Here is a 21328-nt window from a genome sequence, read left to right as displayed (position 1 = left end):
CACAAGAAAACTCGGCACGGAGAGTGACGCTTGTACCTCAAAATTGTTTTAAGCCAGTGGTGCAACACATACAGTATGGTGAACACAACCAAAAACTTTATTTACAATATTAAAAATACAGACACAATCCAACTCAGAAAGAATAGATTAGCATTAAATCAAATTCAAGTTTTTTATTAGCCACAATATGTTTGGTGTGTTACATGGCACAGTGGATAAGTGGGTAGCACTGTCGCCTCACAGCAAGACGATCCTGAGTACGATCGGCAGGTGGGGAGGTCCGGGTCCTTTTTGTGTGAAGTTTGCATGTTCTCCCCATGTCTGCGTGGGTTTCCCCTGGAAGCTCCGGTTTCCTCCCACAGTCCAAAGACATGCAAGTGAGGTGAATTGGAGATACAAAATTGTCCAGGACTGTTTTTGATATTGAACTAGAAGTGATAATTACCGTTCCTGTCATGAATGTGACCAAAGTTTTAACATGAAGTTAAAATCCTAATAAATAAACATGCTCCAGTGTATCCAGGTCTCAAGCAATGTCACAAAGATTTGGCTATGTGGTTTAAGACACTGTAAATAAATGTAGTCTATAAACATAAAATCTATAAACATAAAAACTGTTACTGCCTGTCACTTTTAGGTATTTGAAGATCTCTCTTGTATGTACTGCAGACAAATGTGTGGGTCTTCCAGGTACTTTCAGTGAAAATAAATAAATAATGAGTGTGCTGTAACCCCCACATCAAAATATATATGTCATTTCCATCAGCTGCTTTATCCTGGTCAGGATTGCGGCAGGTTTGGTTGTACAGGGAAACACTGGGTGCAAGCCAGGAACACCCAGGACAGAGCGCTGATGCATCGCAGAATGCCTTTATTTCTCATACATACATATACACTTGTACATTACAACGAAATTCTTTCTTTACTTATCCCAGCTTGTTTGGAAGTTGGGGTCAGAGCACAGGGTCAACATTGTACGGCACCACTGGTTCAGAGAGGGTTAAAGGCCTTGCTCAAGGGCCCAACAGTGGATGAATATAGTTGATAGCCCAAAGCCCTACCAACTAGCTACCACTGTCCCCTGAAAAATCTCTATAGCCCTCTCTCCCTTGGACAAGCTTACCGCTGCACCACCTGCGTGTCCCAAACTAATCACTTATTATCTCAAAGTTGTTCTGCTCTTCTGAATCTCAGGTTTGAATGATAGAAGTTACATGCAGAGTTTAATGACGGCTTGTTGCAGATATAATTTGCTTAGTCCATATTTACAATACACACAGACTGCTGTGTGATGTGGCCTCATGTCTTCCTGGTTGAAAAGAGGAATAAGAACTCAGTCCTGGATGGCAGGTTTCTGTCCTGTGCTCTCCATCCACCTAAAGAAAGAGAAAGCAAAGACGATGTTATATTGGGACACTAGAATAATACACATCAGGGAGATAAATATAGGTTGAAAGACTCATGCCAAAAAAATCTCGACTCGGTTTCATTCTCAGAGTAAACGTTGTGAAATCAGCTCTGGCAGGCTGAAATTAAAATTGAAATTTGAATCTACAGTAAGTTTGAGAGTCTGTAGAATCTCTTTGTTTGGAGTAATTCAGGCAGGACTGACTTCTGAACGTCTTAACTCTGCTGCTCTTCTCAAATTAAAATCAGCGCTGCTGCTCCTAAGCGTTCAGAGGAACAGATTACATGGCAATAAAGACTACTGGGAATTATATTCATACTGGGAGAGACTTTTAAAGAGAATTTAGGGTAAACGGAAAGAGAAAGAGGAGCAGAAATAAATAAAGACGATAGGAAGGCGGAGGAGAAAGAGCTTCTTCTTAGATCACCGATGAGAATATTGTGTAAACAGTCCAGAGATTCTAATGTTCACCAGATGTGTCTGTTCGATGTGTCTACGCTTATAGCAATATATTCGGCTAATGCTAATCAAGAAAAGCCTGCAGATATACAATAAATCCACAGAGAAGCAGTCAGAATGCTCTAACTAAACTTCTCCAAGCCAAGGTGGTTTTACAGTATTACAATTACACTGAAAGCTTATTTTCTTCCCAGGTTAAAAAACTAAATCATATAAATCAATGAAAGAAAAATAAATAAAAATGACAACTACAAGCCCTGGTTTATGAACTATAACAATCTAGACATTCATTTCTGTTTAAGGTCAAAGAATTAGCAGCCCTTATATACATTTACATTTTCAGCATTTAGCAGACGCTTTTATCCAAAGCGACTTATACAGGAGCAGCCACCAGCCAAAAAAAATCTTGCTCTACGTCCACATTCCACATCTGCATCCAGAAAAATGCAGATCGTTTACTTGTGATTATTAATAATGAACTAAACATGTTTTGTATGTTTTAAGTTTAGGGTAAAATGATCTCAAAATACATCCCTAATCAACTACAGCCGACAACTACACTGAAACCAAATAGAAACAATTCTAAAGAACTGTTTTAACTAACAAAACCGTTCGAAAGACAAAAATAGTTTGTTTTATTTTAATCAAGAGTTTGTTTATTCATTTACTGATTTTTAGGAATTGGAAACACTAGGCAGGAATAAACTGTAAACAGGACGCCAAGCCATCACAGGGCAAAACACACACTTACTTATTTATACCTGGGGGAAATTTATAGAGGCCAATACACCTTTTGGTACTTAGGAGAAAAAGGAGTGCCGGAGGAAACCCATCAGGACAAGCTGGACCTCTAACACACAAAACACAGAGGCCAGGATCATGCTGCATGTATTCATTCCTCCTGCTGTGCTACTAACGTCCCAGTATTTAATTGGAACCATTAAACAAGATGAATATTAATTAAAATGTACTTGTTTTATTGTTTTGCTGTGATTGCTTTGGTGGTGTTAAATGCTTCCCCGGGAGGGGGCTTGTAAATTAGAGGCCAATACGTGATTTAAAAGAATACTGGGAGGAAAAAAATACATCACCATTTATTGATTATTTGTTCTGTTCTTCCAGACAGTACTTGTTAGTGCCTCATGCTAACCAACCAACTAAAGATGTACCTAATTATTATTCACGTATTTCCATAATGCTGATCAGACTTGCAGTGGGTCCAGCACCTCTCAAAAGTAATAGGTGCAAATGGGAAACACATCTTGGACAGGGCACCAATACACTAACCAGTCACAATCCTGAGGTCACAATCAAAGCCAAGTAAAAATAGCTACTAAGAAGTAGCTAGTTTTGAATATATTTTGAACCTTAGCTAAAATAAATGCTGTGTGTAGTGACAATCTCAAGTATTGAGGTATGATACCCCCCACACTCATTTCTTATAATTAAAATAATTTATTTATTTATGTAGTTAGTTGTTTAACGCTGTGCTTACACCATGGTTCTACTCATGGCAGAAAGGGCAAATAATGCTCATGTCAGTCTATCATCCTTGTCAAGTGCTGTTCCTGTGTTGTTCTTTAAATGTGCTCTTTTATTCTTTAAATATAAAATATATGAAGCTTAAGAGATCGTGCTAATAAGTGCAACGTCACAGCTCTGCAATGCTTTTCCTAACTTTGCTTTGGCTAATATTCAATCACTTATTTCCCAAATGGGGGCTTCTACTGAGCTGAGGGACTGAGCATGAGCAATACAGGTATGACAGGAATCAGCACAGGTAAATGTGTCCTTGCTCTAGCGGTTTGCTTGAATATCCCAGAAGGTGACTTCAGTGTCTTGACTTTCACAATGTCCCATCAGGAGTTACTCTCCTAAAAAACCTTCTTGTTCTCCTAAAAACATTACTTTTTCATCTGCATGCGTGGCTCTCAGACCAGGTTTTCAATTCTGCTCACTGTATTCCTGCTGTAGTGGCTGCTCACCTTCTCAGAGAGAGATCTGCGTTCGTCTGTAGGTCTCGTTCGTTATCGACAGCCGGACAAGTCTCGCTCCGTAGTAATCCACAATGTAATCAGAGCCATCAGATGGACCCACAATCTAAAAAAAAAAAATAAATAAACGCCTCAATTGTACAGTAATAATGGGAAAAGTTTCTATAAATGTTTTTATTTGTATTTTTACTATAAATTTTGCATTTATATTTATCCAGAAATGCAGTGGTTTATGCAAGACATGTTTAACAGAGCAAAGAGCTACAAGGTCAATGTCTTACCCAAAATATTTTCTATAAATACATGCCCACACACTTGTATCAAACTAATATATAAAGTTTGTGAACTATAAATAGTCAGTGACTCCTACAGGTCCATTGTTTGCCAACAGGAACAGCTTGCACTCTTAAAGCAAACTTCGAGCACCAGGACTCGAAATTACTTTTTTTGTTGAACTATTTAAGCACTTTAAGCACCAAGGAATAAGATTTATTCATTCATTCATATGCAGTTCTGCACAGCAAATCAACAAGCGTTGTTCAGCGAGTGTTTACGTTAGCGTTCATGCTTCGTTACACTTCATTATTAGGTCAGAAAAGCAAAATGATTTTGAGGTTTCATCCTGCTATTGCTGGCTCTGTCTCAGTCCACGACACTGTTTCTGGGCAGTGTCCAGCTCTGAGATCACTGCAGTCAGTACAGACCGCTCCAGCACATAGTGTAATAGCTTCCTGCAGGCCTGCACACTCAGCATCCGGCCCAGCTGCCTGTGTTCTGATTCAGGACAGGACTGATGATAAGAGAGCACTCTGGAATTGGGTAAACGTGCTCGCCAAAACACACTTCACTGATTCTGAGCTCCAGATAAATCCTCAATCAACCAACACCAGCCATTTTGTCACAGCCTGATGGAGAACGATCGGAAATGTTGGATCGCTCAGCTTGTTTGGTGTGGCAGGGGATTATGGGAGAACATACATGTGCTAACACTATTTTCCAGCTTGTTCAGATTTATTAACCCAAATTGAAATATTGCATATTATTCCTCAGGGTGTTAGTCTGCGAAAAAGCCTGCAATAACTCCAGACTCGCGAGACAGATCGATGAATATAAATAATAACAACGTGTTCTAGGTGTTTATTCATTAGTTTCGAGGGGCGCATTTCCTGGTCAGTGCTGCTCTTAGCAGAGGTAGTTGGAGGTAAAATATGGTGCCGTAGCTCCGAGCGCTGGGCATAAATGGGCTCTCGGAGAATGCAATAATCTTTATCAAAAGTGTCACGCTTTAAAAACGAAGTGCCCGGGACAAGCTTACAGCTAATTGAGAGTGTAACCGTGCGGCAGCTCGTCGCGCCGGCCGCACTTCTTAAAAGCATTGCTCTCTCAGGGCCTTCAATAAGACATTAAGAGAACAATAAACACTTGGAGAGCTCCTGTTAATCAAAGAGCTGGAGCTATTTAAAAAAATTAAATAATAGAGCACGCTCCCTTTCTAAAGATCCTAACAGAGCCTATTAGAGAGGAAAAAGCACGGAAACAGAATCTTAAAGCTTAATGTATTACAAAAATTTTATCCCGCAAGTGATTGTAATTTTGAAATATTATATTAAACACACAGCCAATCATTTTAAAGTTAAAAGTAGTGTAAACTTGGGTGCTTGGATGGTGTAGCAATATAATGTGATAGGTTACCACTGCAAGAGCATGAGCAACCGGCCAAGTCTGCATAAATTTTACTTTTACATTTACAGCATTTAGAAGACGCTTTTATCCAAAGCGACTTACAATTGTGACGGAACACAGTTCAAGCAAGTAAGGGCCTTGCTCAGGGGCCCAACAGTTCCACTTGCCATTAGTGGGGTTTAACCAGAGACCTACTGATTACTAGTCAATAGGTCTAGGCAGTTGTAGCCTAGTGGTTAAGTTGCTGGACTATTAATTGAAAGGTTGCTGGTTCAAGCCCCACCACTGCCAGGTTGCCACTGTTGGGCCCTTGAGCAAAGCCCTTAACCTTCAATTGCTTAGACTATATACTGCCACAGCACTGTAAATCCCTTTGGATAAAAGCGGCTGCTAAATGCTGAAAATGTAAATGTATTACTAGTCCAGATACATGTATTACTAACACCGGATACATTCTCTAGTGAGAATTTATAAACATGTAGCGGCAATTTGGAGTAGCCAATCCACCTTTTGCATTCTTTTAGGAGGTGTGAGAAAACTGGCTGCCCTTAGTAATCCTGATACTAAAGCAAAAAACCCAAACATGAGCCACCAGACGTTTTGGCTGACTGACTACATCTTGGAAACGGAGAAAACAGTTTATTTTTTTCTATTTATTTTTGCATTTTCTCCCAATTTTATCGTAGTCAATCTGTATTCCGCTGCTGGGGGATCCCTGATTGCAGTCGAGGTGGGTATATTGCTGCTCACGCCTCCTCCGACCCGTGCGCAGCCCTTAGCGGAACCCTTTTTCACCCATGCACTCCGCACAGGTGCCTCTCTATCTGCCAATCAGGGTCCTTACACAGCGTTTGAGGACCCCACCCACACAGTCCGGTCATCCCGCCCTAGCAGAACCGTGTCTGCTGCAGGCACTGCCAATTATGCCCGCTAGATGGTGCCCAGCCGACCGGTGGCAACGCAGAGTTTGGAACAGAGGAGTTCAGAATTTCGGCGCTGGTGTGCTAGCGGAAAATCCCTGGAAAACAGTTTAATTTAGTTTTTCTTTGCCAAACAATTATACACATGATTACAAGCATTTCCTGGTGAGTGATAGTTCAGCACTTACAGTACAAATTAATTTATAATCCGTCTGTGTTTGAAAGCCTCTTCATGTATGTGTGGAGTATATTATACAATTCAAGCTATGTGCATGCAGTACATGTCTGCCCCGGTCCAGCTGGGTAATGAATGATGCTGGCCAGCCAAGAAACGTTCCATTAAATCATTTACATGCGTGCTTTCACCAGCAGCCGAGGGGGACAGCATGTTTTTAAACATGACAGAAATCTCTAAGTATTTCACAATTGTAGTATTTATTCCCAGAGTCATCACTCATCATGTACACGAGCGTGTGATGAATTTCTGTCAGGAAGGCAGAGAACGAGGGGGGCAGAGCACATGCTATTTCCATCGAAAGCTTCATTCAGGCCCGGAGAGTTTAATGAGGATGGAGAGGGTGAGGTTAGGCATAACGAGATGACAAATGGACTGACGCTCTCCCTCCTCCTTCGGGCTCAGGGGCCCTTTATGTGAGTTAGGGGGGGTCCAGTGGGAGCATGTGCCCCAGTCGAGCAGGAGGAAGAGGGGGAGAAAACAAACAACATACTCATTAGCCTTAATCGCAAGGAATAAACCCCAGAGGAGAAAAGCACAGACACACAGGTGCTACCAGCGCTAATACACAAACTCATACACAGGTGAAGTTTACTGCATCAGTCAGGCTTTAAATAAAAAAAATAGTTCAGCAAATTTACCTTTGCATAAATATAGTGGATCAAACAAGAGATGTTTGATGTTTGTCTTTAGTTCTGTACTGGTCCTACAATGCTAAGACATTATGCATGTAGCTTATGGCTACCAGTTTAGCATTGTGAAAAATGTGCAAGGCATCATACTGATCTCAAAGTATTTTATTCACAAAAGTATTCACACCCTTTGCTGTGGCACTCCAAATTGTGGTCATGTTCATCCTGCTTGGCAGTTGTAGCCTAGTGGTTAAGGTACTGGACTAGCAATCGAAAGGTCACTGGTTCAAGCCCCACCACTGCCAGACTGCCACTGTTGGGCCCTTGAGCAAGGCCCTTAACCCTCAGTTGCTAAGACAATATACAGTACTGTAAGTCGCTTTGGATAAAAGCGCCTGCTAAATGCCAAAAATGTAAATGTAAATTTATCATTGAGAAGAATCCAGTCTACCTGCTGCAATTTGATTGGACAAAGTTTGGAAAGGCACACACCTGGGTCTATAAGTGCCTGTGATTTACCTGCATTGTCAAGACAAAAACATGGAATTCAATGAGTTTTCTGTGGATTCCAATTAAATTGTGGCAAGATCAGGGCAGAGATGGATGGCACCAGTCCATCGCAGGGCAGACATTCACACACACACACACATACACACACCTAACAGCAATTGTAGTAGCTCAGATTATCCTGACTGCACGTCTTTGGACTGTGGGAGGAAACCGGAGCACCCAGGGGAAACCCACGTGGACACAAAGAAAACATACAAACTCTACAAAGACAGGACCCAGACCGCTCCACCTGGGAATCGAACCCAGGACCTTGTTGCTGTGAGAGAACAGTGCTACCCACCAAGCCACCCTAAATATTCTTATTGTATGATTAATGTAAAAAGTCATTTAGACTTTTTATACTAACAAACTGTAGAAAAGTTGTAGCTCAGCGGTTAAAGTACTGGACTAGTAATCAGAAGGTTGCTGGGTCTAGCTCCAGCACTGCCAAGTTGATGCTGTTGGACCCCTGAGCACTATAGAACTGTAGATCGCTTTGTATAAAAGTGTTGGCTAAATGCCATTTATGTAAATGTCATCCAGGAAAATAAATGTAACCATTTATCTTCTCTGCTCTCTATGGTTTCTGTTATTAATAACACATCATCAATAATTTGAAGACGGTTTTGAATCTGCATGTACGGCCTCAGAGTAAAGCTGGAACAGATACTGAAGCAAGTTTTGCCTTGCAAGCATTTTAGCGTTTAATGTAAAGTTGAGGTTTTTGTCTTGTTCACAGCTTAATTAAACAGCTTTATTAGATCAATACTTCAATAAACATTTAAAACATAAAACTTAGAATTAAGTTTTATGTTTTCACTTCCCTGAATGAATACGCAGCACAAACAAGTTCTAAATCCCAGCTTAAGCGAACATACCTGCATGGATATTAAGATGAAGTCCACCAGACTTCCAATTCCACAGAAACCCACAGTGCAGAACTTCAGAAGTCCTGAAAAGACACACAGTTACTTATAATAATGGTCACAGGTCGGCTTAGCTGCAATCACAGGGGTAATTATTCTCTACTGGTAGTGAGCCACATACTCTGTTGGGCTATACAGAGCAGTTCCGCTAAGTAATGTTCACCTGCGGAGGGTTTGTTTGATTGCTTGTATGGTCACAGATTGCTGCTGGGGCTTTGAAGTCAGTCGGTGGCACGTTTTTTGGTCACCGAAATTATCCAGCCCTTTTCAGGTTAAAAAAAAAAAAAAAAAGAGGGCATGAATAAAGGCGGCACTGCCGAGAATAAATAGTGAACAGCTTGTGGCCTGAGGTCTCATTTTATTGAAAGCATTTTTTAAAGTGCAGGTTGCGCGAGGAGCCAAAACAGCATTTGTCATTGTTTGTGATAATGATGTGTTAACTTGTTTTCATAAAAGAAAAAAAGGCAACATTTCGCATTCCTGCGGAAACCATTTGAATTCATAGAGAATACCTGGTCGGCTCAGGCCATTAGGGAGTTGTGAGAATTACAATTAATTAATCCTCCCCTATCTAGCAATTTAAAGATAATTACTGTTAATCGTTAGTAATAACGCTGATAATTGGTCATTGAAGGGCTTAATCGTGTTGATTCCAGGACTGATATGAAAAGAGCTGCCTGCGGAGAGGCCGCTCGACTGTGCCAGGCTGCCGGGTGAAGAGCTGAATGGCTCAGCAGCCTGCAGGTCAGGCCAGTCCAGGTGCAGATTTCGGCTTCGGCGCCATGTGGTTTTGCCTCACACAAAAACAAGAGAATAGGGGAAGTGTTTAGCTACCGCAGCCTTTTGTACTACTGCAGGTGCTAAATTGATAGAAATGCCCTTAAACATAGGGAGAGGGAGCAGCAGCACCTTACGCTGTGGTCCACTTGACTGTGGTGGTCATGTTATTAAAAGTGAACCACTCCACGTGAGGTGATGTTTGGAGAAGTAAATCCACTCAGGAACTATTCACTCTATTTACTGGCCTGTATCTGAATGAAAAGTAGCAAAATACTTAGAAATTAGCGGGCATCTGCTAAAACACTTTTTAATAACTACAAAAAAACAAAACAGGGCCTTTTTGACAAGATTATCCTAATCATGAATCTGCTGCCATATGCACAACCACCAATGTGATCAAGGAAAACTGGATCACCACACACCACCTCCGACACATCGACAATCTGTGCCACTTTTTATCTGACAGAGTTGGGTTCACACAGAGTCGTATCGTATACAGAAAGACACACTAGGCTCCACGTGACCCCCAACGACCTTCTTTATAAACTTAATCCTTTATAAGCTTGATACTACTACAGATTCATTCATTTACCTTTAATCCTAACCCAGAGAAACTGCCGATCCTGATTGTGGGAACTATCCCTGGGCACCAGACACATAACACTCACACACCCACTCGAAAAGGCAATTTACTGCAGCCAATTCATTTACATGCATGTAGGAGGAAAATAAAATGCCAGAAAATTTTTATTTCTAATTTAACAAACTCTTATTAAAGGATGAATTTTACCTTAGTAAAGTCCTACACTGAAAATGCTATAAGTTTTAACTGTCCTATCAGAAACCCAAGCTGTAAAACATGATTAAAAACCAATTCACAAGGGTTCATTTAGTACAACTGTGTTCACAGTTAGTGTACTTGACAAGTGCTTAGAAGCACTGACATTTAAATTGCCAAAAGATTGTATTTACTCTCGGGTTAAACTGATTCTAAATTGTTTTTTCCTATTTTTACTGCATTTTACAAAACGTTTTCTGGAAATAGGGTTTGTTAATAATATATTATTTGATAATGGATCAAAAGCACCAGCAATATTGTACACCTACCACATTCAAACCAGCAGCAATATAATTTAAACTCCAAATAATACCTCCTAAAAGGAGGGCTAACATTATGTGTGTAGCAAAACTGGAGCTATACAGTCTTTACTGTAAAGCAACAACGTGCACCTAGATAGTGTAGAATCTCATCATGACTATCTGAGATGAGATGATCACAGCACGTAATGGAATCTAGCGATTTGCATATTACAGCTTGTGCAATATTGGTATTGCAAAGCCCAGTATTAAGAAACTGATTTGCAAGTGATCCATTGTGCACTCATAGCCAGTAAGCAATGGGTCACTTTAGATTCCTGCTTCTGTCTATGTTAAATTGAACGATAAAAAATGCAGGTACCTAATGTAGGAAAATTATTAATCTGTAGCTTTATATATGAGTAGCTTATTACTTCTGAATATTAAGACCTACCGAGAGCCGGGTATCCCAAATAGAAGCGATCTGCACCCAGCCATCCCAGGAACAGGGACAAAGCCACGGCTACTTTATATGAATAGCCTGTCCTAAAGTGAAAACGTATAATTACATTGGCAGACATAAAGTCATGTACAAACACATTGCTTAAGTTTATTATATGGCTGTGCAAAGTATGAAAGGATAAACATACACATTACGACATGGAACGGTTTTATTGAAGCCAACTTCCTTCCCGCTGAATTTAATCAGGGTTCCATTGGACACTGCGCAGCTGATGTTTGGTGCAGGAAGACACACCACTAAAACAAAGTGCATAAACATGAAATACTAACTTATTTAAAATAAAGTACACACGGAAACTGTTCTAATAAAACAGTAGGTAATTAGAATTTACTCACCCCATGCTGCTAGATCTTTGCAATTCTCTGGTTCTTGAGTTGCATCATCTATTTTAGGGTTTTCGCAAAGATATGTGAACACTGTCAAGGTGGAACGCACACTGTCTCGTTTCAGATTTTGCTCATTATTATTGGATTCCAATACACTGTTTTTACAGTCGCTGACATCATGTGCACTTTAATAACACTAACAAACACAACTGTTTCATTTGAAATACTTGTAACCTAAAATTAATCAATACTTTACTTTCTCTCTCACTATATACAGATGTATTTCCCCTCCCTTCAAATAAAATTAGATCAATCCTATTTGAAGTTAACTGACCAATGAGGGTCTATCTTTACCGGAAGGGCCAAACATGACCCAACTGAATACAATTTAAACAATTGAGGCTTGAAAGCTTTACTTAGGAGCAGTGGCAACCAGTGGTGCAATTGATCCAGCAACCTTCTGATTACTAGCCTAAACCTCTGAGCTACCACTGCTGGAATCTACATATATACATACAGTATATACTTAACTAAATCTAACTGCAAGTCAGCAGCTCTTCTATCTGACTAACCACATTGTTACCACTTATTTTATTGTTATGTAAACCATGAACGACAACTATTCCACATTAAAATCACGAGGAAACTGTTTTCCATCAGAATGTTAAACTCTGCACATGCAGATCTGCTTGTAACCTTATTTGTTTACTAAATGATGTGGATATTTTGCATCATGACCCAGAGCAAAGTTTGTTTGTTTATTAGGATTTTAACGTCATGTTTTACACTTTGGTTACATTCATGACAGGAACGGTAGTTGCTCATTACACAACGTTCATCAGTTCACAAGGTTATATCGAACACAGTCTTGGACAATTTTGTGTCTCCAATTCACCTCACTTGCACGTCTTTGGACTGTGGGAGTAAACCGGAGCACCCGGAGGAAACCCACACAGGGGAGAACGTGCACCTGGGGATCGAACCCAGGACCGTCTTGCTGTGAGGCGACAGTGCTACCCACTTAGCCACCATGCCGCCCCCCAGAGCAAAGTAAAACTTTGCATATCATTTCAAAATAACTCCATCAACGTTGAAAGGAAGAGCTTTAAGATACAGACAATATCTCTATGCATTATGATTGGCACTTAGTTCTTGTAATGGGGCGGCACGATGGCTCGGTGAGTACCACTGTCGCCTCACAACAAGAAGGTCCTGGGTTCGATCCCCAGGTGGGGCGGTCCGGGTCCTTTCTGTGTGGAGTTTGCATGTTCTCTGCATGTTCTCTGCATGTTCTCTGCATGTTCTCCCCGTGTCCGCGTGGGTTTACTCCGGGTGCTCCGGTTTACTCCCACAGCCCAAATACATGTAGGTGAGGTGAATTGGAGACACTAAATTGTCCATGACTGTGTTAGATATAAACTTGTGAACTGATGAACCTTGTGTATTGAGTAACTACCGTTCCTGTCATGTAACCAGTGTAAAACATGACGTTAAAATCCTAACAAACAGACATGGTTTAAAACCCACATTCTGAATGCTGAACTAATTGTGGTCACGGTGTTTATGTACATCTTAATGTTCTACAACACTGCGTTACACTACAGTCATTAAGTAAAGTAGAAAACGTGTTGTAATAAAGGTTAGTGATGTGTTCTATATTATTGATACGAACCGTCGACTAATGACGGTCATTTATCAGTTAAAAGAAATCTGCATTCCTAACATAAATAACTATTTAACAATCACCTATGTGTAAAAAGCGTTATTAGCTATCGACACTGTCAAGCTAATGCTGTATCCCAAACTGTCCTATGTTCCCTACATTTATGCCCTACATAGGGATCCAAAAAAGAAAATCTAAACACATTCTAGTGCCCTGTTTCTAGTGCAACTTGCCATTTGGGATGTAGCATTAATTTCCTAGCTTGGCAACCACTAAATAAAAAGCTGCATCTGTCGGTTAGAAGCTTCTTTTGTGTTTCCAAAAGGATATTGTCCCAGTCGGAGATTTTCACATTTATCCAGGTCTTCTGTGGAGCTGTGAATTAAAGTCCAGCAGTGAGAAATGAGAAATATCGCCGAGCAAAATAAACCGTTCCGGCGAGAAGCCATGTTGGGACGAAGTGCGATCACGTGACAGTCACGTGACCTCCAAAGCTTTTAAAGAGAACAGTTAGAAAATCCGTTGGAGAGTTTTGAAAGATTGTAGGTGCTGTTTTTAATGTTGTTGTAAGTTTCGAAGGTGATATTGGGAAGCAAGTGTAGTCAGACGTGTTTTTGTATGAACTTGAAACCTTGTTTCTAGTTTGACTTTTTATTTAATTAAAAAGTCTGTTAAATTACTTTGCTTTAAGGCAGAACGACGGAACACGGTAGTGTCTGAAACCACAAACTACAGACGTAGATAGTGCGCTAGGTAGTGCACTAGTGTATTACCTTGCTAATGGAGTCCTTAAACACTACGTAGTTATTTAGTATGCGGTTCGGAGCGCAGCCCGTGATTCCGTTTTTTTGGGGAAAGCTAAGCTAGTACGTACGTTGCTGATGATTTAAAACACGTTAGACGTTTTGAGCACTAAACACAGGTTTAATATTTGCTTTTTATTATTTGTATGTTTAATAAGATTCAAATGGTGATGCCGACTTTGAGTATGTATCTAGCTTTAAAGTGAGGCTGCGTCCCAAACTACACAATGCGGTACTAGATAGTGTGCCAGTATAGCGAACTGTTGATTGTTGTTGCACACTATGTAGTGTGCTAAAATTCGGTTTGGGACGCGTCCCGTGATTCCAGTTTTCAGGAAGCTAGCTAGCTAAGTGAGTTGTTGATAACTTTTAAAACGTGTTAAAAAGTTTGAATTGACAGAAACAACAGCTTTGTGTATTTACAGCTGGTTTTTTTCTTTCCAAATACATTTAATTTTAGAAGATAGTGGTGTATTTCATTAGTTTTTCACCTTATCTCAAAACACCTGTTGGAGTTTTTATGGTATCTAGAGATAAAACTTCAGATCTAGCTGTCAGTGATGTAGCACTGGCTGATGTCGATTTAAACCAGATATACAGTATGTTTAATGTTCATTATTAGTGCTTTTTGAATGTTATTGCTCTGATCGCTTCCTGGTTTCAGGTGAATGAACACACCTCTTCTCACTTCCGTCTGCAGGTAAAAGATCCACAAAAAATCTCAGCCGATACTTCATCAGATTCTTTTAACCAAACTGATCGATCACTGGCAGGATCCTGCTGATCCTGGCTGTGTGTACTAACCAGCTTCCACTTTATCTGTAAGTAATCTTCTTGTTTAATTCAGTTCGGTTTGGTTTAGAATACAAAACACGACATCTGATCCTGCGAACCGAAACCGAGACTAATAACGGCAGTAATATGATTACAGGTTCACATGGATGAACTACGTTTGAAAATCTGATATGTTTTAGAGATTTGCTCTTTTAACTTCTATTAATAAACAGGTTTTACCATTAAGTGGGTGTGATGAATCTTCAAGCTATTGACTTTTAAGTTCTTTCTTACCTGCGAAAGAATATTTGAGAGTGTACAGGTTATACGTGCAGACATACACTTCAACAAATATAGTAATTTATATTTTCTCTTCATTAATATTACAGATTTGACAGTATATATTTGCAACACTATCAGTGACTTGTACAGACTCTTTTTTTTTCTAAAACCTGTTGGTGGTGGACAAAATAACGGTAACATCATATCACAAATGAGCTTTGATTGTTAATTAAAGCATCTATTATGAATTAAGCATCTACTAATAGAGCCCTGAAAAACTAACAAAAACTAACATTGTAACAACAAGACCATAGTAAATGCCTAAACTGGTATTTCATGTTTCAGTATTTCAAATGAAACATAAACAAACATCTGTTGATGCATGCTCAGTAATCCAGGTACACAAATCCACAAAGTTAAATCAGTTCATCTGGACACAAGTTTGTTGTAGAGATACGTTTCGCCACTCAGTGACTTCTCACCTCAGACTCAGAGAAACCTCAGACTGAAGAAGTCACTCGGCTTGAGTGGCGAAACGTATCTCTACAACAAACTTGTGTCCAGATGAACTGATTCAACTTTGTGGATAAACAAACATCATTAGTACAAAGGAAAAGTAGTCAGAAATTAAACCTTAACAAGAATAAATTTAAAGTTTATTTTTATAATACTGAAAAGTATTGTTGCTAAATTCCCTATCTCCAGAAATTAAAATAAGGGCACATTTCAAGCGGTTCGGGATCTTTTTATGTGGAGTCTGCACGTTTTCCCCGTGTCTGTGTGGGTTTCCACCGGGAGCTCCGGTTTCCTCCCACAGTACAAAGACGTGCAAGTGAGGGGAATTGGAGATACAAAATTGTCCGTTACAGTGTTTGAAATTGAACTTGAACTGTGTAGAAAACGTGTAAGCGGTACTTACCGTTCCTGTCATGAATGTAACCAAAGTGTAAAACATGACGTTAAAACCCTAATAAATAATTAAATAATAGTGTAACCTAAGGTGCGAAATGTAGAAACCGTGTGAATATAAAACGTTTTTTAGAAAGCATCATTTATCAGTGATTTTGATTAATATCTGTTGCGTATAGAATTGAAAAAATGTCACCTATTTTTGTTTTTCCTTTAGTTTTATACTGACTGAACCCACATCATCAAGCTTTCTGAAGGAGAGCAATGTATGAAAATGTGCCAACAGGTACTGCTGATGTTTACCTATTATTAGTTATGTTTTTAAATGTATTTTTTCCCAATATGAATTGAAGACAGTTCTAGTAAAATTTTTATTACCATAGACAATACTTTCAATTTGTTTTCCTGTTTAGAGAGGTGCATAAATGAACAGTTTTGTTGAGACTTTCTTTTTGTTTTTCCTCATCCAAAGACTTTTATTGTTTGGTGTGTATTGGTTCTCTTTTTTTAAATATGTTGTCACTACCCAAACACCTTTGTTTTTTTGTTAGTGGTTATTGTTAAAGAGGTATAGATGCAGCAAATTGAGATTTGGATGAGAGTGAAAGAAACACTGGAGTTTGTGATGCTTAGGCTGACAGTGTATGATATGTCTGTGTATGTTTAGTATCAGCAACTGAGCGGCAGCAGGTGCTCCAGGCTGTGGAGAGGCTTCAGGCCAGGTTGGTACAGCGGGAGGAATGGACCCACAGTGAGAGGCTGGGTGTGCTGAAGGAAGCACTGCAGAGTCCTCTGCTCAACCGCATCCTCACCCTGCAGCATTCGCTCAAACAGCTTAAAGACCAGGTCAGACAAACCTTCTACCAGCCGGATTTAACTACCACCTATTGGTATCAGTGATAGACTATTGACTATTGGCAGTACTTTTTTTCTTTTATTTTCTTTAATAATCAAATGAACTGATTGAAATGTAAATAACAGGGTTAAACTAGGCACTTAACTAAAAGCCAAAATGAGTTTGGCTGCTCCAACTGCCAAAAAGAGCCCTCTCATCTTCTTAACCTTACAAGAAAAATATTTTCTTATCACTGCATCACAGCAGATTTTAAAATGTAATGTTTTTTTTAAATATTAGGCACACTAGGCAAATTTGTACCACCATATATTTAAATGATCCTGGCTTTTATTCTCTTTGTATTTTTTTCACCAACAAAATCAAACTTGTTACATTGGATTTAAGAATTTTATACATGTCATAAAACAATGCCATTTCCCTTTAGGATCTAAACTTTTTTGACATTGTGTACATTGTATTAGTTGCAATTGATTTACACACAGTGCATCGAGCAATAATTGCAATTGTGAATAGGAAAAAAACAATGTACCTCTGTTTATAATTCCAGGAAGCTAAATATCAAATGGGTGGGTGTATCCTGCAACAAGAATTTAAGCAATTTTAAAACAATAATTTTAAACATGTCACAAAAGTTACCTTGGCCCTCTTGGTTTCCAGAGCTAAACATAATTTTAATTAATTAATTATTAATATTATTATTACTTTTACTGCATTATAACTATTGAATCACTTGCTGATCCCTGCACCTCATCCTGAGAACTACATCTTTAAAATACTAAGAGTAAACGATCATGTCATTCTTAGCAAAGCGTTGTTGTCTTTTTACAGCCAGCTCTAATAAATACATGGGTAATTGTTATTAATGATTACAAAGAATAATTATGGATCCACTGCCACACTGTATAAGTATACAGGCCTGCTTAATGCTTCTGTATTGCTCAGCTAAGACATTAAAAGCATCTTGCAGTTATTTGTATTCAGCATGAGGCTTTTTTAATTGACACCAGAAAGCTCTCCACAATAAACAAGTCACACAGCAAATTAAGATAATGGCATTAACAAAAGTATGCCTTCATATACTAAGTAATATGAAGGTCAGGCGAGCACCTATGAATGAGTCAGGTGAAAATCTATTGCGTGTACAGGGATGGGTGGTGGTGAATTTTTTTTTGTGGATCTATCAAGCCTTAATATGTACTGTCTTGGTTTGAGTAACTGCCTTGTCTGAGATGTATTGATGCAATGGCCAGGAACCTGCTCTGTCAGCCTGGGCTAAATAAGCAGAAGACTGATAAGTTTCCACAATGTGAGTCTAAAGGTCATTAATACATTACCTGTTTGAGAGTAGGGAGAGCTGCAGAGGAATGTATTGATTTTCCTCTCTGCTTTTCTTTTTTTTCCTGCACTAGTCTACGGGCCACGGTTGCTGTCTTTTTATTGCTTTATGCCTTACAGCAGCAAACACTTTCGGTTGACATGTAAAGTGCATTTTGAATAACAAATTAGTAGTAATGCGTCACATTGCAAGTTCAGCAATAATCGAAATATCTGATGTGTGTTCTTGCTATTTTATAGTCAGGACGCGACCCTGACCAGGTTAAAGTCATTCATGAAGACGAATATTTATAATAAATGTGCTCTCTTGTTGGTTTTGCAGTTGAACTGTATGCCCCCAGATACCTGTAGTGAGTTCAGTTTCTCAAGAAAAGGCCAGCTGATTGTGAGCGCTAGTCGCCCAGGGAGCAGTCTCGGCTCTGTGGTGTCCAACGGCACATCTGTGTCCGCAGCATCATCGGACCAGCTTCAGAGATGGCTCCACACTGCAGCAAAGGTTAAACCTTCTCGTCTTTACACACCGTGTTTGTGGGTTTCTGTGATAACAACTCTTATCAGTGACCTTGTGCAGGTGGTGTTGGGTACCTGATTAACAGGACAGAATAGCATACTGTGAGTGCATTGCTACCTTCCTGAGTTTCTGAAACGTCTACAATATGCAGTACATGACCAAAATCAGGTGCATAAAGTTAAGCATACCTTTATTCTCCATAGACTAATGCTGACAATATAATGGGTCATACTGAAGACCTCTGTGGAGTTCAATGGGAAACTGAAAACTCTGCCACCTTTCAAGAAGTTAGAAATATCTAGGATTAACAACAGCTGTGCCACGAAGAGTTTGCAAAACAGGACTACAGGGTGCTGAAGTGGATAGAATGTGAAACACTTAGCTTTTTTGGCTGCCGCACTTACTACTGAATTCCAAAATACCCCTAAAAGCAATGCCAGTACAAAAACTGTTTGGTTTACAGAATGTAAGGCCTACACAGTCCTGACTCCTTTTAGCACCTTTGGAATAATACATGGAAAGCCTGCTACTAGATAGCACGTGACTGCTCCAGATGTTTTGTCGAGTCTGTCTTGGTGGGTCGAAGCTGTTTTGACAGCATATTAGGTGGATGGTCCTAATGATTTGGCTTATTTGGCCTATTATACAAAGAAAAAGGAAGAAAGATTTCTTGAATCTTGTAAACTGAAATGATGAGAAATGACTAATTGTTTCTGTTCTCTGTAGGGAAGAACGTTGGAGCACGCGAGCCTGTTGAGACCATTATCTGGAGGCCTGGGCTTTAGTGTGGTGGGGCTGAAGCCTGATGGAGTGGGTCCACATGGAGTTTTTATCAAACAGGTGCAGCCTGGAAGTGTGGCAGACAGGTGAGTATGGCAGGAATATAACCTGGGCAGTATGTCAGCATGGCATCACACATTTACACGTTTACTTACTCGCAAAGCCAGTCCATCTACTGGTATGTTTTGTTAAGTAGGAGCAAGTCATAGTAGAACCCAGATGTTCCCAGAGTGAACAGGCTAAACTCCTCAGAGATAGTAAGGAGAAATCAGGATTGCTGCCAGGTCCTCTTACAGTTGTGCCACCGTGCTGCCTAGACACATTTATGACACTGTAAAATAAGTTCTATTCCAGATTGTCTTTGTTTAGTCATATTCCTAGTTTGTGGGCCACCTTTAACTATTTAGAAATCACACTTTCAGCATTTAGCAGATGATTTTATCCAAAGCGACTTACAGTACTGTGACAGTATATTGTCTAAGCAATTGAGGATTAAGGGCCTTGCTCAGGGGCCCAACAGTAGAAACTTGGACCTTTTGATTACTAGTCCAGTACCTTAACCACTAGGTTACAACTGCCTGTTTTATTATAATTTATTTTATTATATTTAATTTTTATAATTTATTAATATATATATTTTATATATGCCTCCCTCCCAAGACTAAACCAATCATGTCTGTGTAGATGCCTGGCTGACTGATAGAACTAATAATGATGGGCTAGTATAATAGATCGCTGGTCCACCTGAGCTTCCTAAATAGGCTTTATAAACATCTTAAAATGGCTTTTATTACATTCAGATAAATATTTAATAAATAGGGTCTCACAGAACGTGTCGGAGGGGGCGTGGGTTAGCTTTGTTCTCCTCAATCTGAGCAGGGATCGGCATTGGTGGAGAGGAAGAGTGATGCAATCGGGCAATTGGACGCGCTAAAAAGGGAGAAAAAGAGGAGAAAATGCTTAAATAGATATAAAAATAGGGCCTCACAGAGACAGATCCAGTTGTGTCTTTGCAAACATGTAGCTGGTCGATAGCACAGCTGAGATTCCTAGCACATGAGACCGCAGTGCCGCCCGAGCGCCCAGTCTAATGCAGGTTTAATATAAATATAATTTTTTTAAAACATGTATTTCTTTTAATGCTTAGAGATGGCAGATTGCATGAGAATGATCAGATTCTGGCCATCAACGGAGTTCCTCTGGACCAGAATGTTACACAACAGCAGGCCATTGCTTATCTACAGCAGCAAAGGGACAGAGTGGAACTCGTAGTGGCTAAAGACTCTTCATCTAAAGCAGGTCATCTCTCTTCTGGATCCATAACTACGGTAAACTAACTACAAATATTTCTTGTTTATAAAGCACTTGATTTCTCGGGTCTCTTTAAACATATACATAAAATGACAAAACTCTATTGCTTGTTGTAAGACATGTGAAGGGAATCATAGCCTAGTAAGTAGCGCTATGTGTGTGTGTGCGCGGCCAACACCTATAGGTCTGAAAAAACACTTAAGGTTAATTTTCTCACTCGACCTGAGCTCTAGTGGAGACAAGATGTGCAAACGTGGCTGTTGTGATTGCCTGAGTGATCCTCCTGCTCCTCTCTGCAATGAAGGAGAGATATTAAATTTTTGAGAGGGATAATGAACCTGGTAAAGATCAACAACCATGAGATGAAGCTGATTAACTCGAGCCTCAAACAATAAATGCAATAGTTCCCACTTGTCCACTTTAATTAAATACAGCTCAAGTGAAGGTCTTGATGTAGGCAAACATGGAGGGCTTGAGAAGAGAGATTCTTAATAGTCGTTATACCAAGTTATTTAGATTTATTTTTGCTTATTTTGTCCCTTTAATGTGCTTCTTTATTGCTCATTTTAAACATACTTTAATTAATGTTACA

The 21328-nt window shown here is 39.6% G+C and overlaps 2 protein-coding genes across 5 annotated transcripts in view; one reads left to right on the top strand and one right to left on the bottom strand.

Annotated features, from left to right (window-relative positions):
- Positions 1–74: 74 nt before the first annotated feature.
- Positions 75–13624, bottom strand: tm2d1 (TM2 domain containing 1). Its single transcript, XM_063012837.1, has 7 exons — positions 13506–13624; positions 11522–11595; positions 11314–11422; positions 11118–11209; positions 8759–8832; positions 3853–3967; positions 75–1376 (listed from the first exon to the last, which is right to left on the bottom strand). Exons 1-6 carry the CDS (start codon positions 13622–13624, stop codon positions 3857–3859), a joined length of 579 nt encoding a protein of 192 aa, XP_062868907.1. The 3' UTR covers positions 75–1376; positions 3853–3856.
- Positions 13625–14691: 1067 nt separating this feature from the next.
- The window catches only part of patj (PATJ crumbs cell polarity complex component), an 88009-nt gene continuing 81372 nt past the window's right edge, over positions 14692–21328 (top strand). For 3 of the 4 annotated variants that reach the window (XM_063013339.1, XM_063013338.1, XM_063013336.1), the window contains exons 1-6: positions 14692–14799; positions 16161–16229; positions 16611–16789; positions 18457–18630; positions 19372–19511; positions 20573–20753. In XM_063013339.1, the coding sequence (XP_062869409.1) occupies positions 16208–16229; positions 16611–16789; positions 18457–18630; positions 19372–19511; positions 20573–20753 (696 nt within the window). In that variant the 5' untranslated portion in view covers positions 14692–14799; positions 16161–16207. Of the gene's footprint in view, positions 14800–16143; positions 16230–16610; positions 16790–18456; positions 18631–19371; positions 19512–20572; positions 20754–21328 lie in introns of those variants that run through there. The other variant, XM_063013337.1, reaches the window with a different exon arrangement.

Source organism: Trichomycterus rosablanca, chromosome 17 (genome assembly GCF_030014385.1).
Source record: "Trichomycterus rosablanca isolate fTriRos1 chromosome 17, fTriRos1.hap1, whole genome shotgun sequence".
NCBI lineage: Eukaryota > Metazoa > Chordata > Actinopteri > Siluriformes > Trichomycteridae > Trichomycterus > Trichomycterus rosablanca.
The sequence above is the reverse complement of the archived record's forward strand: the minus strand, read 5'-3'. Positions and strand labels throughout refer to the sequence as shown.

Coding starts and splice junctions, on each gene's coding strand:
- tm2d1 (XM_063012837.1), bottom strand. CDS start 13,624: ATGGCTTCTCGCCGGAACGGTTTATTTTGCTCGGCGATATTTCTCATT. Junction 11,596..13,505: donor GAAAATCTCCGACTGGGACA/ATATCCTTTTGG, acceptor GACAGTGTTCAC/ATATCTTTGCGAAAACCCTA. Junction 11,423..11,521: donor CAAAGATCTAGCAGCATGGG/GTGAGTAAATTC, acceptor ACTTTGTTTTAG/TGGTGTGTCTTCCTGCACCA.